The 18328-nt window shown below is 34.4% G+C and overlaps 1 protein-coding gene across 1 annotated transcript in view; it reads right to left on the bottom strand.

Annotated features, from left to right (window-relative positions):
- The window catches only part of ADGRL3 (adhesion G protein-coupled receptor L3), a 765791-nt gene that overhangs the window by 271183 nt on the left and 476280 nt on the right, over nucleotides 1-18328 (bottom strand). Inside the window, exons 7-8 of the mRNA XM_005868883.2 lie at nucleotides 16617-16631; nucleotides 13696-14496 (exon numbers count right to left, since the gene is read on the bottom strand). Of these exons, the coding sequence (XP_005868945.1) occupies nucleotides 13696-14496; nucleotides 16617-16631 (816 nt within the window). The remainder of the gene's footprint in view (nucleotides 1-13695; nucleotides 14497-16616; nucleotides 16632-18328) is intronic.

Here is an 18328-nt window from a genome sequence, read left to right as displayed (position 1 = left end):
ATAAATCAAATTTCATGTAACCGGAATGAATGCCTGTATTTTCATCTTTAAATTGGAGAAAGAGTGGGTATACAATTTTTAAAAATTAAAGGAAATTGAACAAAAGCTCTTTGGAATAAAACTACTAATCACCCTAATCAAGGACACAGATATTTCTAGGGATAACTCTAATAATACATATTAAAAAAAGAAGTGAAGGGAAAATTGAACATAAAGTTTCTCATAAAATGGTTATTTCATTAAGTGAGTTAGCAGTTCCATGCACAATTTTAATTTAAAAATTAAAAAGATTAAAAAAATTGAGTCTTTTTAAAGCATACCATAGTGTTTAATTTAACAAATTCATATTTGAAAACGTGCTTTTAAATTTTACAGTCTTATTTGGTCAGAGCCACCAGATATTTCTGTCTTAGGGGAGAAAAGTAAGAGCAGCAGGGGGCTGGGCCAAATAAAGGTTACACATCAGCCTCAGTCAGGATGGGCACATTCTCTGCATTCACTCAGATCTCAGCTGGCAGAGCTGAGTGCCGTTCATGCTGGCCTTGAATAACCAGAATAAATTAACACAGCAGAAAGAGCGACTGCACCCAGGCAGCAACATAGTATTTCAAAACAGTTCTGCATCTGCCCATGCTTAGGAAAGTCAGTGGGGATGGACAGAAGGAATCACGAATGGGTTATGGCCAATGTCTTAGGATACTTGGAAAATTATGAATAAATGAAAAATTCAGAATTCTACCTACTCCTGCTATGGGGTATGAAACATACATTTCCCTTCAATTAAAAGATGGCAGTCTGAGGTACTGCTCATTGTGAGGATGAGAGTCTACTGGTTACTGCATTCCTTTAGCTACATCGACAGGTCCAATTTATCTTCTTGTCCATTTTTCACCTTTTTTGTTGCTGTTGTTTCCCAACACAAGAAGAGACCAGGAGCGGCTGGAAAGCCCTGCATGGTTGCCTAGCCTCACTGCTCCGCTCACTGTGTTAATTTATTCCAGCTATTCAAGGTGAAGATGAATGGCACCTTGCCTTGCCAGCACAAGCCTGAGAGGGGACATGTCCATCCTGCATCAGACTGCTGTTCGCTTCTGTCAGCCACACAGGCAGTAATTCTGCGAGGACACAACAGAGTCATTTAATAAAACAAAGTGATGCATTTCACTGCCAGAGCAGCCTGAGCCCAGAGAGTGGCTAGTGAGTATATATCGCCTCACAGATTCTCAATGCATTATGACAATATTCACGCTAAGATATAAATCCTATTTAAACATGAAGGAATCTGGAGTCATGATTATTTTCCAAACCCAGAATCACCTCTAATACATACTATCCCGGGGCCTCACTTCACATTCAGAATCAGTATTTTAGGGCTTCGATTTGATAGGGTGGAGGAAGAGACAGAAAATCTGCATTGAACGGGCTTCCTGAGTGATTCATGCATCCTCTTTGCAGTAGTCATTAGATGGGGGATTGGGAAACACTTACTTAAAGGCAATCAACAAAATGAATCACAGAAATTTAAAAAAGAAAAATCAGTTTAATGTGTTTATTACATTTTGTAGTGTATACTAACCTAGTAGGAATTAGGAATCATGGCCTATACAGTAATTCTCAAATTTAGCAGCTTTTTAAAAATAGATAACTGGGATCTATTCTGAGTTTCTGATTCAATCTGGGATCAGACATGAGAATTCACATTCATAACAAGTTCCTGTTGGACCGCACTTTGAGATCCATTATCCTATATAACTTAGGAATCAGTTACCTATGATTTTTTTGCACATACTTAACTTATTATTATACAATAATATAAAAAGGGGCTTCTAATTCACCAAAATATTTAAAGCCACTTATCACTAAAGCAACATTATTTGCTTCTGGAAATAATTACAAAATATTGTGGTAGAACATTCTAATATTTTCTCTACAAATGTTTCTCAATATCATTACACCATGAAAATGACCCTTCTCTCTCATCAAAAATACTCATTGGTATCTTGTTTTAATGGCAAGTAGTCAATGTTCAATAAGCATACTTACCTACTCTTCCTAGAAAATATTAGCATGAAAATAAAAAGGGTATAGTTGTATAAAAATAATATTGAATATTTCAAATTGGCAAATTTACCTATTTGACTGTCAAAGTAAAAAGAAATTAAGTTTCATCTCTGATTAGAATGGTTGACTCTCCTTCCATTCAAATTCAATCTTGGTATATTGAAGCATTGTTATGTTTCTCCCTTTTCAATTTTTCTCCTTACAAACAACTGGTGAAAATTGATGGTTTGAACAGTGAAAAGTGAAAATCGATAGAAAAAAACATTAAACCAAATAATGTAATAGGACATTAGAACTATTTATTAAGTCTCAGACATAAGAGATGAGCCTGCTCTGTTATTCTATATTCCCATATCAGAGTAGATTAGATTTTATGTTACATACACACTGGAGGGCTCTGTAATCAAGGGGTAGAAGCAAAGTCTCTAAGAATACCCAATACTTTTAAGAAGTACAAGTATTTCTTTCTTAGCAAAGAAAACTACATTAGAAATAGAGTAAGGCTCCTCTCTTACAGTTTAATTCTCTCAATAAGACTTTGGCACTTTCTTATTTGTTTGTCCTAGTCACAAGGGTGTTCTAATTAGTTAGTTGGGTAACTAATTAGTTGGGTAATTCTCTTGAACACAATTAGAAGGCCTTTTTACATTCCAGAACAGAATTCTAAATAGATTACCACTACTCTATTCATGAGGAATATTAGGTTAATTATCAGAACTTTCTTTTGCTATTTCAAAGACTGAACATATTCACTATAAAAATTTAATATAACCCGAAAATTCAAATTTGAACCATTCAGAAATTACCATTAAAACTTTGGATTATATGCTTTTTAAAATGTGTTCTCAATGTAATAAAAATATGCCTATCCTACATAAATAGTTTTTAAAAAGCATTTCATAAAAATTTTAAAACATAAACAAAAGTAGAGAAAATGGATAATGACCTAAATTCTAAATCATTTAAACCTGCTTTTTAAAAAATCTTAATATATAAAGAACATTCACATATCATTAAATATTTTTATATCACATAACTGTTTTAGTTACACTGTTAAGACATTTTATAAGTGATCTAATAATTGTGTATGAGTTTAATGGAAAGTAGAGATCAATATATTCAAGAAGAATATATGCAGTGTTTGGGGAGAAAAGTTCTCACAGCAAGGATTTACCAACAAAGAATACCTATGGAACTCATTTTGTTAATACATAGAAGTTGCATCACAGTTTTTATTTAATTTATATGCATTCAAATAGTTATATAAGTAAAATACTGTAAAATTATACATTACAAAGGTACTTTTTACTATATATGATATACATCACACTAATCTTACCTAATAATACACAAACATGTAAATTAACCATCCCTCCACTACACTCACCAGCCAATCAGGAGAGTATGCAAATTAACCCAACAAATATGGCAGTTAATTTGCATACGTGGGGGCGAAGCGAAGACTGAAGGCTCCGGCTGGAGCAAAGGCCTGGGTCCCAGGTGCCAGAGGAAAACTGGTGCCGGCAGCCAGGGGAAGGGAAGGCCTATTGCATGAATATCTTCGTGCAACGGGCCTCTAGTAATAAATACTACCTATGTACTCTATAGCAATACATTTTTAAAAAACTCACTATGTTTTATAAACTATTCCAGGAGTTTGAAACATAATTTTGATTGTTTAATTTTTATTTTTTAATATATTTTATTGATTTTTTACAGAGAGGGAGAGGGATAGAGAGTTAGAAACATCGATGAGAGAGAAACATCGATCAGCTGCCTCCTGCACACCTCCTACTGGGGATGTGACCGCAACCAAGGTACATGTCCTTGACCAGAATCGAACCTGGGACCCTTCAGTCCGCAGGCTAATGCTCTATCCACTGAGCCAAACCGGTTAGGGCTTAATTTTTATTTTAATACATGACTTTAGACTTTAACTCCAATATACAATTCAACTCCAGTAGATGATTATTTTTGACATTCCTTATGTGAATTCTGTCCTGAAATTCAATATTTTCTGACACATATCTATTCTGATTGGCTTATTTTTTTGCAGTAGCAAATCAGAGAACCATAACCCCCACCTTCATTTACATGTAAGTCTTCCTGTTCACTGTTAGGGTTTAAAATTTTAGCTTTTCCATGCTTGCACCCGTGTCATGGTATTTCAAATTCTTAGCTCTGGAATGTAATCAGCCAAGTCATTAGTCTTGTTCCTCTACTGAAGTACTTTGCCATGTTCCTGAAAGCTTCAAAATTACAGTTACACTAAAAACTGTCATAGACTCTGGAATGTATGACAAGTCAATATATTCATATTCAAGGGAAAATTCTGTGAAGATGATATAAGAAATACTTTTTAAGCAGTCACATCTTAAGAATTGTTATGTATGCACAGCAGCTGAAACATGCTAGTTACTATTATATGCCACAATCAATTAAAATTTCAGAGCAAAATTTTCCTTTTCTGACAAGAAAGGGCTTCTTTTAGTCACAATTTCATGATTTCATAGAAAGAGTTATGGGAGTTAAAGGTTGCTGGTGCTTTGGGAAGTTGAAATTCTGGCTTCTGTGAGTTACTAAATCAGCTTGAGGCCAAATGAGCCTATACTACGTATATTACTAGAAAAGGGAAATTCCAGTGTAAGATTTTTTCTTATCATTTGATAGATACCAATACTTGGTATATTTCTTTCTATGGGATAACTGATCATATACTACTTCCCTCCAGCCTCCACACTGACCAGGATTTCAAAATCTCTGGAGCCAGCACAGATAGCTGTCTGTTCATCTTCTATTTGGGCTGCTTATTGTCCACAAACTCTGCTGTCTTCCTTCCCGACCACACCCTGTGTCCTTTCACATACTGAGGGGCAGTTCGGTATACTCTCTTTTATATTATTTTATTAAAATGTATTTTTATTGATTTCAGAGAAAGGAAGGGAGAGGGAGAGAGAGATCGAAACATCAATGATGAGAGAGAATTATTGATCGGCAGCCTCCTGCACTGGGGATTGAGCCTCAACCCACGCATGTGCCCCGACCAGGAACCTGGTTCCTAGGTCGATGCTCAACCACTGAGCCACTCCTACGTTATTTTAAGCATTGCTGTAATGAACCCCTTGTCCAAGTCTCTCTGAATGCAAATATGACTGTTTCTCTAGGGCAGAAACACAGAAGTGGATCGGCTAGTATATAATGTATGTTAATCATCTAGACGTAGGTTGTACTAGATGATAGTCAAGTTGCTTTCCAAAGTGGTTATAACAATTTATATTCCAATCGGCAAGGTATAAACATTCAATACTTTGTCCTTAATTTTACCTTTATCCACATGAAGTAATTAAATAAATCTTGGAAAATAACTTTTTAAGAGTTTAAAATGCATGTTCTTTCATAAATTTTCCTTTGAAAAAAGGGGAACTCTTTCACTTCTTATTCATTTACTTTTAGGAAAAATATATTTGTTTCCCTTTTAGTCCTCTCTTCCCTTACTACTTTCTTCATTTTACTTTTTCACCATTTTACCAATCTTGCTCATAGAAAAGAATGATAAAAGTATTGCTAGCAATATATCCGATTTAAGAAAATAGAAATAACACTTATCAATTATAATTCAGCTTAATAAAGAGCCAGCTCCCAAATCTCTAAAGTCTTTCAAATTGCTCTGAATTTCTGAAAAATTTCTGTCTTCTAATCCTCTAATAAATAATTCAATCTGTTTCTTCAAGCATTTCCAAGAACACACACACACACACACACACGCACACACAGACACACTGTACCAAATCCATGCGTCATTATTTCACATTCTATTGTATGGCTGTGTAAGTTACAATTTTTTCCATTGTAAATATAAAGTGTTTCTGCTTCATGATATATAGTCAAATAAACCTGGGCTTCTTTGAAATCCACATCTACATTTATAAACTGGGTTTTTCTGGGCAGGTAACTTTAAATGTTTGAATCTTCATGTCTTCATCTGGATTTAACCTGGATAATCAGAAATCTCATTTTAGCCCCTTACAAGATGTTGCTAATAAAGAGCAGCAGAACTATTCTGGTTCCACCTGCCTGCCCTCTGGTGGATGTGCTAATGAGCAATGACAAGGCTACAGGAAGAACAGCTGGTGTGAATGGGAAGCTTAGTCACAGCAAGTCATCTTTTTATGATTGTGCCTTACATGCAAAAAATAATTTTGGTTACTTTCCCGATAATTATACATTTATCAGGGACATCGCTCTGTAGGGAAAACATGGATACGTTAGTAACATTTGTGAACCTTTTTATCCCTTCCATTTTGTCTCATTTATTGGGAAGGTCACCTAGATGTTAGATTGATGGCTAACGCTGGGCTCAGCTGTCAAAAGCCAGGTCCAGCTTTGCTTATACATACAGGACTGTGATTTCGATATTCAGAGCCTGAGAAGTAGAAGGAGCCATTCTGGAAAGGCTTAACCTTCAATTATAAAGAGAGAAAAATACAAGAAAGGTACAAGAAACATAAGAAGATGTAGCTGATGGTACGTGGCAATGGAATAGCTGTTGCAAAATTTGCAAGTTTGGTTCTGGTCCCTGAAAAGGCACCAGCAGCAATGCCCTTCAGGCAGCAGCTGTCACTATAGGCTACAAAGAAGCAAGAATTGGAGGGAAAGACAGAGAGCTCCTCTGCAGACAAGGAAGCAGCAGATGAATAAAAATACAGACCAGGATGAAATTAGCAACAAGTAGCTGACTGTTTTTTCTTTTTTTTTTCTTTTTGTAAAGTTCACCCAGAGAGATGTAAATTAAACTTTGGAGACAATGAGGCACCTCAAGTGGAACTGTGAAGCAATCATAACCCAGAGGCTAAGGACGAGTTTGATTTAAGATCCCGCTACTTTCTGGCTCTATTTTGTGTCTAGGGTGCCCCGTATTCAACTAAACCGTTCAGGAAGCAAATTCAGATACCTATTAAACACGTGACAGTTTCAAAATGTTCAAGATTCTCTGCCTCGCACTCACATTACTCAGCTGTCAAAGTAAAGGGCTCAGATATATGATGTGAAAATTACATTTTAACGAGGTGTCATGTGTGTTTAAAGTTCTTATTCATCACTACATAGCCACAGCTTTTACTGGGGAGACAAATTCACTTATTAGCATATTATAAGGACAGAGGGTTCACCTTATCTGCATTGCTAAACTGTGTTGTGTAGGCTTTTTGTTGTTTTAGAGTCTACTATCATCAGCAGATACAAGAGTGGTTACATTTACATAATTTCAAAGGGCTTTCCTGAAAATGTGGATTGTGTTTGGGAAGCAGAAGAGCAGGTACAAGAGAGTAGCTACATGTCTTTCTCATTGGTTCATTTGTCCTTATTGCTTGATATATTTCACTAAATCTTAGCTAATAGATTTTTTAATTTCTTACAGACACTAATTTTAGGAAAATTTTGGAGCTGGACTTCTCTGCCTATTCTTGTTATCAACTGGAGCCTACCCCAGCCCTCTTAAGTAGGAAACACTGGAAAACATTTGTATGTTTGACAGGAAAAGTTTAGATTGTTCTATGGAGAGTTTAGAAACAAACTGGAAAAGTCAAAGAAAACACCTCAAGTCTCACTCCTATCTGATAATGAATAATGATCTTGGCATGAGGTGGTTTGGGAGCAAGAACTAAATAGTGAAAGTCAGTCAGTCAATACCAGCCACTGATAGTAGCTGAAGGCAAGTGATGGAATTCCTTGATTCTCTCACACTGTAGAGATCAAAACAAGATATTGTTTTAGAGTCATGATAACAACATGAGAATCACTCAAGTAACCTGTGAAATAGTCAAGCATCACTTGGTTTGTAATATGTTTCTTACAAAAGATAGCCAATTAAAGGCAATAATGAATGTGTAGTTTATATCATATTTTATGTGATGGGGAAAAGCCTCATTTAAAAGTACTTTTGATTTTTTTTTAACTTTTGAATAAACGCTAGATCTGATAGTTCTAGATTTGGAGCTCTGCTTAGAAAAAATAGAGGAAACACCTTTGCGTTTGCTTCCCACTCAGGTGCTAATGCTTACAAGCATGTGTGATATAAGTTTCCAAAACTGAATCACCTGCTATGCACACAAGATGTTATTTTCAACAGAACACAAACTTCTACTCATTTCTGAATACAATACATTTTCCATTTTCTCCAATATGAAGAAATTCTCGCAATTTGTCAACTGAAAAATCTAAGACCATGTTCTGTAACATAAAATTCATTGAACAGTTGCTCACCTTCTTTCCTATTGTAAGACTACTGACTTTAATTTCTTTTAATTACTTTTTGAAAAAAAGTACATTAGGTTTTAATATATATTTCAGAGAGTAAGGGAGAGGGGGAGAGGGATAGAAACATCAATGATGAGAGAGAATCATTGATCAGTTGCCTCCAGCATGCACCCCACTGGGATCGAGCCTACAACCCAGGCATGTGCCCTGACCTGGAATCAAACCATAACCTCCTGATTCATAGGTTGGCACTCAACCACTGAAACATACCAGCCTGGAAGAAGTACATTAGGTTTTACTGTGCTTTGGCACTTCTCCTTATCATCCCCTAAACTTCCTTCAGGTTACAAAGGCTCACTACAACCTGAGTGAAGAAGGGAAGAAATTATGTGTGGGTGGTCAGAGAAAACTGGGAGATTTTAAATCCTCTGGGTTATATTTAATTGTGGCAAAGAGTAAAGATTCATCTACTCTTACTAAAACAAAATTTAGAACTAATACTCCCACTCCACAATTTTCTGATTAAGAAGGGTTTTAAACATATATACATATAATTCATTTATTTATTTATTAAAATAGTCAACAAATCCTGACAGATCACCTATTTATTAGGTACTCACTAAGGAATTGTAAGTAATAACAACTAAAACAATATCAATATGATTAGTTCAATATGAATCAAAGTCTCTTTAATTCCAGAACAAAGCTTTTTGTAAACTGAAAATTATTTGCATTTGTATATTCTTGAACACATGAGATCTAACTATGTTATTAAAAATTGTTTCTGCAAACAGCGATCAGACTATCAATCTCTCTGAGGGAAAGTAGGGGAGGGTGGGGGTAAGGGGAAGAGATCAACCAAAGGACTTGTATGCGTGCATATAAGCCAAACCAATGGGCATGGACAACAGGGGGATGAAAGCAAGAGTTGGGGTAGGAGATTTGGGGGTTAATTGGGGGGGATGAGGACACACTTGTAATACCTTAACCAATAAAAAAATTAAAGATAAAAAAATTGTTTCTGCAAATATAAGCTATTTGAATAGCTATATCAAACAAGCTCTGATTCATTTCCCCACTAATTTCAATCTGGAAAACTTTTTTTAAAAAAAGCTGGCAAGCATGCATTTAAGATATTGCAGAATAAGTAAAGAAAGCATAATGTTCTGAAAAATGTTTTTAGAGAAAAGTGAGAACAAATTTTAGACTTTTTAAAACTTTGTCCAGAAGAACAGGCCCATTAAAAAACTTTTCAGAAGAAACTTCACTTATATTCAACAATGAACATCTGAAATACAAGTTTAAAAAAATCAAATTAAAATCAATTTCCTTATATAGCTATCTTGAAAATAACCATTTTCACAGATTTACCACTCCCCCAGTGTTTCACCTTGAAAAGAATACAAAAACATGAATGCCATGTAACTGAGCCAACATAACAAAGGACAGGACAGTGAGCACTTTGAGAATGGGTGTTGGGAAAAAAAGAACTGGAATTGAATCACTTCTGAAACTACTCTGTAGAATATTTCTGAGAAGCTAAGTATTTCTTTATACTCCCTTAAAGTTTACAATTTTATAATTTAAAATTGACTCTTGTTATAAATATACATCTGATTTCATGGTTAAAGGGTAGATATGATATTTTAGAATGCAATTCCATAGAAATCATCTAATTGAAAAACCTACAAATTAGATTTGCATCTAGAATGTCCGGCACATGGAGATACTGGGATCACTTCCATCCAATGAATGAAACTAGACACACAGCATCGGTAAGCATACTTTTCCACCACTAGTGTCACAGAAGGGAGCAGGAAATTAAAGTCCGGCTGCACTTGAATAGCTGGGAGATTTCTGAGTAAGTTATATGAACCATAGTACCTTAATCCCTCATTTAAAAAATATGGATGTCCAGACAAGGAGCAGGAAATTAAAGTCCGGCTGCACTTGAATAGCTTGGAGATTTCTGAGTACCTTAATCCCTCATTTAAAAAATATGGATGTCCTGATTAGAGTGTTTTCCTGATACAACCAGGTTGCAGGTTCAATCCCTGATCATGGTACATACAAGAATCAACCAATGAATACATAAATATGTGGAACAAATCAATGTTTATCTCTCTCTCTCTTCCTCTATCTCTAAAAATCAATCAGTAAAAATATGAATAATAATGGTTTTTGTAGGGTTGATGTGTAGTTATTAGATTAAGTTGTGTTATTACATGCATCATCTCATTAAAATCTAATAATCTTCTGAACTAGGTATTGTTTTTTTCCCACTTCAGAGCTGAGGAAACCAAGACTAAGTGGCTGAGCAACCAGCCCACAAAAACTAGAGGTAGAATTCAAAGCCAAGTCTTTCAGACTCCCAAGCCATGCTCACTACTTATGCACTCTTCACCACAGATTTTTACATATCCTAGAGTAGCAGATTTGCCTCTTAACCTCCAACATCCAAATAATTTAATGTACAGAATAGTTATATTCAGTAGAAGTAAAACACAAATACTCAATTACAAAAAACCTCCAAAAATGTAAATTTTCATTGATTAGAACTTACTTAAAATCAGCGCAAAAACACTCACCCTGCTTCTAACAGATGGCATCAGCAAATACATTTTAGATCTACATACTTAGAATTAGTCTTTATGACCTTAACATATTTATAGTAAGCTGGTTTCTACACATAGACACATAAGAAGATCCATAATAAGAATTCACTAAAGGCAATTTCTTTGAAAAAGGTCAATGTAATTTACCAAAGAAAAACATGCATCTGGAACTGTTTGTGTGAAAAAAGATTAACGCTCTCTATTAATGCTAATTGAAATTCTCATATCCACACATCATGCATAGAATGTACTTCCCACACTTATTCTTTCCACCTCAAAATTGCAGTATAAATTCACAGCAAAGTACTAGCTTTTTAATTTGAGCATTTGTGCATGACAAATGACATTATCTTATGATTATATTTATACATTTAAGAAGAGTGAAAACTCAAGCTTTGCAAAAGAGAGGTCTTCATTGTTGTTTAAAAAGTGTAAAAATCCTGGCTTAAGTTAGGAATTTGTTTCAAAAGCTGAACTTTATCATTCCTCAATGTTTTCCACTTTAATAACATCCTTTTAACAAATATGAGCCTAGTACATGTGGGCAAGATGGTTAATATTTTAACTCCCAGATGTAAACAAATGAAGAAAATTAAACGAGTGTATAATTTTCCTTATATCCACAATTACAGTGACTTGTTATGTAAAGGGTGTCTCAAAAAATGTATACACACACTTTGAATAATTATAAAGGCAGTGTTTATTAAAATATATTTCATGTTCAAAATAGAGCTATCAGCTATATGCATTTTTGGGGACACCCTGTATATGGATACATACACATATAAACTTATTCATATGTGTTGGATTTTTTTTGGCTAGTCTCTAGGTACCCTTTAAAGATAATTTATAAAAACTAAGTTAGGAATTTGCCTCAATCCATCCAACAAAAACCTTGGAATGTTAATTAATTTTAACCTACATATTGTTCTAAATAAAAATAATGCATGGTCTTTCCAATAAATAAAACTTAAAATATGTTACTGCCCCTTATTCACTGACTAAGCTAAAAATGATGACTTATTATTTATTATTTCTCTGGAGGCAAGTAGAAATTACTTCCTCTTTCAATTAGAAGTAAAAAAAAAATGCTAAGAACTACTCATCAACAGAGTTTCCACTGTCAAAACATAAATTGTGGTTAAAAATATCACAGCCCTGAAGGAAGTATCTTCCCATAATTCTCCAGATGATTCTTGCTTAGGTTTTCAATAGAAAGGCACATTGGATTGAGAAACCTAACCTGTACAGAGGTAAGTCAGATACTGCAGTTGTTAGGAGATTTTTGAGGAATGAGTAATGAGAAGTTGTTTTGATGCTCTTGAATAGTTAGGCTTCTCCTTCCACACACACCCACACACAAAAAAAAATTCAACATAATATCTGCATTTCTGGTCATGGAAAGAATTGCTATCACTCTGACTGCAGTCTCTCAGGCATTAGAGAAAATGCCACCTAATTTGGTATGATATCACAGTAAGAAGTGAAAAGCCATTCATTCCTTCAGTCATTCATCAAAGAGTTATTGAATCTTTATTTGCATATGCCACCTATTACACTAGTGTCTGAGAAGATAGAAATAATGGCCAACTTAAAATCTAATGAAAGGATGGGTAAGACAAGGTTATATGGAACTTAGAATCTAGTTGTATGAGAAGAGATGTATTAAATGAACTAAGCTAGAAAGCAGAATAGTTTGATAGTAAAATAATGGTAAAAGCAATAGAGAAAATAAAAAAAGACAGTCTAATAAAAATGTACAATAAACCTATTGAGAATAAACTGTAAATGTTTTCAGTTATTTCGGTGTTAACATGTACACACTGAAATAAAAAAAATACACTTTGAGAATTGCTATATTTCTATCAAAATTCAGATGCCTTTATCTTAATTTTCCATTATGCTTTACCATAAGAAAAATATTATTGCTAGTCTGAAATAATTTAGCTTCTAAGCTAAGATAATTCTGCTCAGTTGTGTCAGTAAAATGAAAAAAAAGCAACTTATGAAAATGAAACAGTATGTCCTAGTGATTAAAAGACACTTGTACATAAAGGGAATTAAATATTATCTAAAGTTTACGCAGAGCTGTGTTTTGCATTTTTTTAAATAAAATTAAGATTTTTAAATATTTATCAGTTATGACCATTTTTTTTATATGTATCAGTTAGGGACACTCATACATATTTATACAATAAAATTAAGATTTTTAAATATTTATCAGTTATGACTATTTTTTTATATGTATCAGTTAGGAACACTCATACATATTTATACTAAAACTGACAATATTAGAAGTGGTCATATCAAACTGACAATATTAGAAGTGGTCATATATGATGTTTTCTATGAGGTGAATATATTGGTGTAAGACGGTGGAAGCATTCATACGAGCCAACCCTTTGATGTTTTCCAACTGGAGAACACTTCTGAAGGCAAGTCACAATGAATTAGATGGAGTAGCATTCTATCTCAGTAGAGATTCTGTGTACTACACTACCTGAAGAATTAATCAGCTTATAACCAAAATGCCCTTCAAAGAAGGGCTAATGACTGGAGATGAGCTGCCCAGAGGAGAAAGAGTCGGGTTTTATAGCTGAATGTGGTTAATAGCAGCATTGTTTAGGTGAAAAGACAATGAACTATTTCAGGTACAGAGGCCAGAGAAAGACCACCAAAGCAGTCTAATCAAATGTACAATAAACTTATTGAGAATAAACTGTAAACCTTTTCCCTCTTGAGAACCATCAAAAGTCAAACTTACCTGATCTACTATCCAGAGGTCCGAAATCCAAAGAATATTTCACGACGTGATAGTTATTCCACACGTAAAGAAGGTTGTCCCTGGGGTTGTAATCCACAGCTGCTATGTACTGGTACGAGTTGGGAAAGGGCACATCCACCACACTATCCTTACTTTGGTCGGTGTTGTAAATGTAGTCAATCTTATTCCCTGTGGCCTCGTTGTCATCATCCTCATATACAGATTTGACCACATACAGAATCCCACAAATCATAAACGCGTTGGAAGCTGACCTTTTATCATAGGCAGTGTCCCATGTCCCTTCGATCCGTAAGGTGTAAGGGTTCAATTGACTAATGACAATTTTACCATTGTTTTGTTCTGTTGCATAGATGACCCATAGCCCATTCTCATCCACTGCTAGGTCTATGTCCGATTTACCTCCCCATCGGTAAGGGGAGGTATCGTGGTAGTTGGCATTTGCTATGATAGCCTCTCCACTCTTTATCCTAGTCCGCAAATCAAACTTTACTATGTTCCTGGTGCGCTCTTTGTTGAAGAACAAAGCTCCATCATACACTACAAACCCTGTGCCATCCACCCTGTGAGGAAGCTTGTAGGTTGTAGTTGGCCTTCCAGCAATGAAGTCATCCTTGGATGAGTACTCGGTCAGGGTGTCAGTTCTGTAAGGGGTCCAGGGCATATAATAAATCTTGTCAGAAGCCTGCAGAGGGTCTTTGCACCATGCCCCAGATTGGTGGTCAGACTCAAACAAATGTTCACTCTGGTACACTCCCTTTAGTAGTCCAGGACAAAGAAAAACTGTTGGAAGGAAAAGAGTTAAAATAATAAATATATTAATTTTTATATTTTGCCACTCGTTCTTATTTTCCACCAAGTGGAATGCAACTCTAACAAGAGATACCCACCACCACTTAATTATTTTTGCTGCATTCTTCTGAGAACACAATGTAGTCATACACATTCGACTTTTATTTAAAATCATTTCGATTTCGTTTGCTGAAAAAATTTGGCCTTTTATGAGTAGCTGTGCTTTCCTTTGGTTTCCACCTTTGTACACATGTATTACCATATTTTAGGTTATACATATACAAATGAGCTGTATGTCTATGTATCCCATAGACATTACAAATGCAAGTGTTAATAGATAATGTTTTTGTGTATCTTATTTAAAATGTTCAAAAAAATACTGTTTTTACTCCAATGATATCAGCTATTCAATACTTGTCATTAAGAAACATGTAGAAATCCAATAGTAATTAAATATAATAGCAAAGGGAAAGTAAAGCCCTGCAATACAGGCCACTGAATGTTCTAGTAAACAAAGCTCTTAAAGCTGCGATAGTGTACACAAAGCATGCAACCCACACAATTAAAAATGAGTGATGGATGAATACTGGAAGGGAAAGGAGAAAGGAAGAGAAAGAAAGGAAAGAAGGAATAAGGAGAGAAGAAAAGGTGAAAGGTTACAGAGCAGAACCCAAGGTCTAGATTTTAATCAGTTAAAAATGTCCTGTTAAATACAGTAGTATTGGAACTTAAAAACATGTACCTTTTACTGTTACATGAGAAGAGCATTAAAATACTTGCTATAATATTTTGCTGCTCATACTTCAGACTGAACATGGGTAAGAGGTATCTGATTAAGTTGATTTTTAATATGATTCAGTAGCACATTGTATCAGTGGTGGTAAGAAAGCTTGGCTGATTGATCTGTAACAAAGGGGTTATAAAGCAATGTTTCCCAAAGGGTGGTCCTCGGAACACCTTTCTAGTAGTATAGCTAGAAGTTACACAGGAAGAAAAAAGGGTCCTTAGAATCATGTATAAACCCATATCATGCTAGAAAGAGTTGTGGCAGAGATTCCAATAGCTCAGGTACATTAGTGAATCTCCGAAGCACAAGTGGGAAGGTGAGCAAGTTTTGCCAACTGGTTTGATCATGGAATCCTTTCTATAGAGCCTCTTTGCAGTGGAACATTCTTCCGAACCTGCTATGGGAAACACTGCTGTAATATTTTTGCAAAGCAAACACACTGAAAAATAATCATGCAGTCTACTGTTATGTTTCAAATGATTACACGTGTATTGGGTTGTGGAATTAGAAATTCACAAGGAACTTGGATGTTTACCCAATATTTTAATGATTAATGAAAAAAGTATTATTTTCTTGATGTTAGTAATTAGATGTTTAATAGAAACTATAAGCCTAGATCCACCAGAAGCAGCCTACAGTGAAACTGAGCTAGGATTTGGAGGTTATTAAAAAGAAAAGTACATTATTAAAGTGCCCAAAGTTTTACTTTTGGAGAAATAAAAAAATTCAGGGCAAAGCTATCAAACTCTTCCATAACAGGGATAGAGGGCCAATTCAATTTATAAAACTGATGTTAGAAGAATTTCCCAGGATTCTAATAGGATGGATATAATTATAAAGGATGGGTAGGCATTATTGTAAAAATTACATATAAACTTTATGTTAATTAATAATCAGCCCTTGGTTTAAAAAGTAATTATTTTAAGATATTTCAAGAAATCCATCTCTCTTTTCCCCCAATAGTTAAAAATAAAGAAACAGGGGAAACAATAGCAAAGTTATGAAAAATTAGTATAGAAATAAAAACAAATCTAAAGCAATCACTATCCATCACCATCTACTGGATTTCTAACTACTTATTTAAAAATAAAGAGGAATAAAACACACAATTAAAATGTTTACACTATTAAACTGTCTTAGGATACAAGAATCAAACCAGCACTGGTCAAGCCAACAAATTAAAGTGAAGTTGAGCAGCAGAAGTAGTAAATAATTTTTCATAAAATAGATAAGAATTAATAACAAAATTATGTTAACTAAATGTTAAACTGTTAAATAACTTAGCCTATAAATAATATATAATTTATGAAAGGTATTTAATTACCTTTTTGTTCCACTTCTATTGGAGAGAGAGAAGTAAAGAGAGAGAAAGAAGAAAAGAGAATAGATTAATGGTACGGTATTGGCCAAGCACTTTTTATTCACCTCTTCCAAAATGAAAGTATATAATTAATTTCACTCATACTTGCTTTATTGAACATTGTATGGCTTATTTTTACAAACCCATTCCTCTAGCAAAATTATTTTCTAAAATATAACAAAAATCATATTATCATCTTAAAGTTACAGTACAAACAGAAAAACTAAGACAAAAGTTCATCAAGCTAAGATTGAATAAACATCCTTTGTAACTATAGGTATAGGAAATAATAGTCACAGTAAGAACACCAAAATTTCCATTTGAAAGGCAGGTCGGTAAAATACACAGAAAACTTTCAAATTGTTTGGCTAGATTCATTTTTGAAATACTGAAGTTTATACCACTCTTTACCATAATAGTCTTGCTTTGTATCCATCTCCAGAATGAATTTCTTCAGAAGAAAAGACTCTGTGACTCATTTCCTGAGGCCTAAGATTTTTCCATAGCCTGTCAGTCTGTTGAGAAATGCACCCCATGAGGCTACCCATTAACAGGGAATGCTCTCACCCTGAAAAATGGATTTAGAATCCTTTTTGAAGATACTCTCTTCCTCCCACTCTTCAATATTTTATATTATTGTGGAAAAATAATGCCTTTTGGAAAAAAATCTGTATTAGAAGGTTGATATAAATAATAAGTCACCTGCTCTGGCCTTTTCTGAAATTCTGAACTGAGTTTTCAACACACTCTTGTAAGAATAAATTGATTCTCAAACATTTTATGGTTACGTATCTCTCAAATTAGATTCTATTATTAGTTTTCAGGTACTAATCCATACAAGTCAGGGAACATTCTGGGAAGCTATAACATGTTCATGAAGCACATCAAGTAGCATCTTCATTATCCTATAAATATGTGTCTCATCAGAAACAATTTGCTTAGATCACAACAAGAAGAAAAAAAGAGCCCAATGGAAAATAGAGGAAAAGAGCCAGGAAAGAAGGGGCTCATATCACAAACTTAAAAAACACAAGTTTCAAGTGATGTAAATCAAAGAGAATTTCAGAGAAAGGGATAAACTGGGATATTATGCACAATAAATAAATTTAAAACTGTAGGAAAGTTTTAAAACAAGGGAGAAATATTATTTTGGGTAATTATATTTGGGTGAGATTTTTATGCTTTGACTTAGCTAAGCTCATTTCTTCAATTATTTTCAAAATTACACTTAATTTCTCTTCATTGACTTTTTGAAACTTTAATATCATTCATATATATATATATATATATATATAATTATATTTAAGAAGTTAAAAATCGGATTATCTTTTTTAGATTCCTGATCTCACTAATATATAAGTCTTACTTTAACAGTACTTTTAGGACTTATAAAAACTATTAAATTGTTATAATTTATCATAATCCTCAATTAATCTTTGCTGAGAAATTGCAATGTTCTTTGGACTGTAAGTGTAAATCTTTACCCAAGAGATGCACTTCCTGCTAAACCTGAGTTAGGGCTGACAACTAGGAGAAGAATAACTAAGCACCTTAAGCAATTATGTAATCAACTAGTGGCCCGGTGCATGAAATTTGTGCACGGGGGGAGGGAAGTTGTCCCTGAGCCCGACCTGCACCCTCTCCAATCTGGGACATCCCTCTCACAATCTGGGACC

Source organism: Myotis brandtii, unplaced genomic scaffold (genome assembly GCF_000412655.1).
Source record: "Myotis brandtii unplaced genomic scaffold, ASM41265v1 scaffold28, whole genome shotgun sequence".
NCBI classification, from domain to species: Eukaryota; Metazoa; Chordata; class Mammalia; order Chiroptera; family Vespertilionidae; genus Myotis; species Myotis brandtii.
This window is presented reverse-complemented; position numbering and strand designations above follow the sequence as displayed.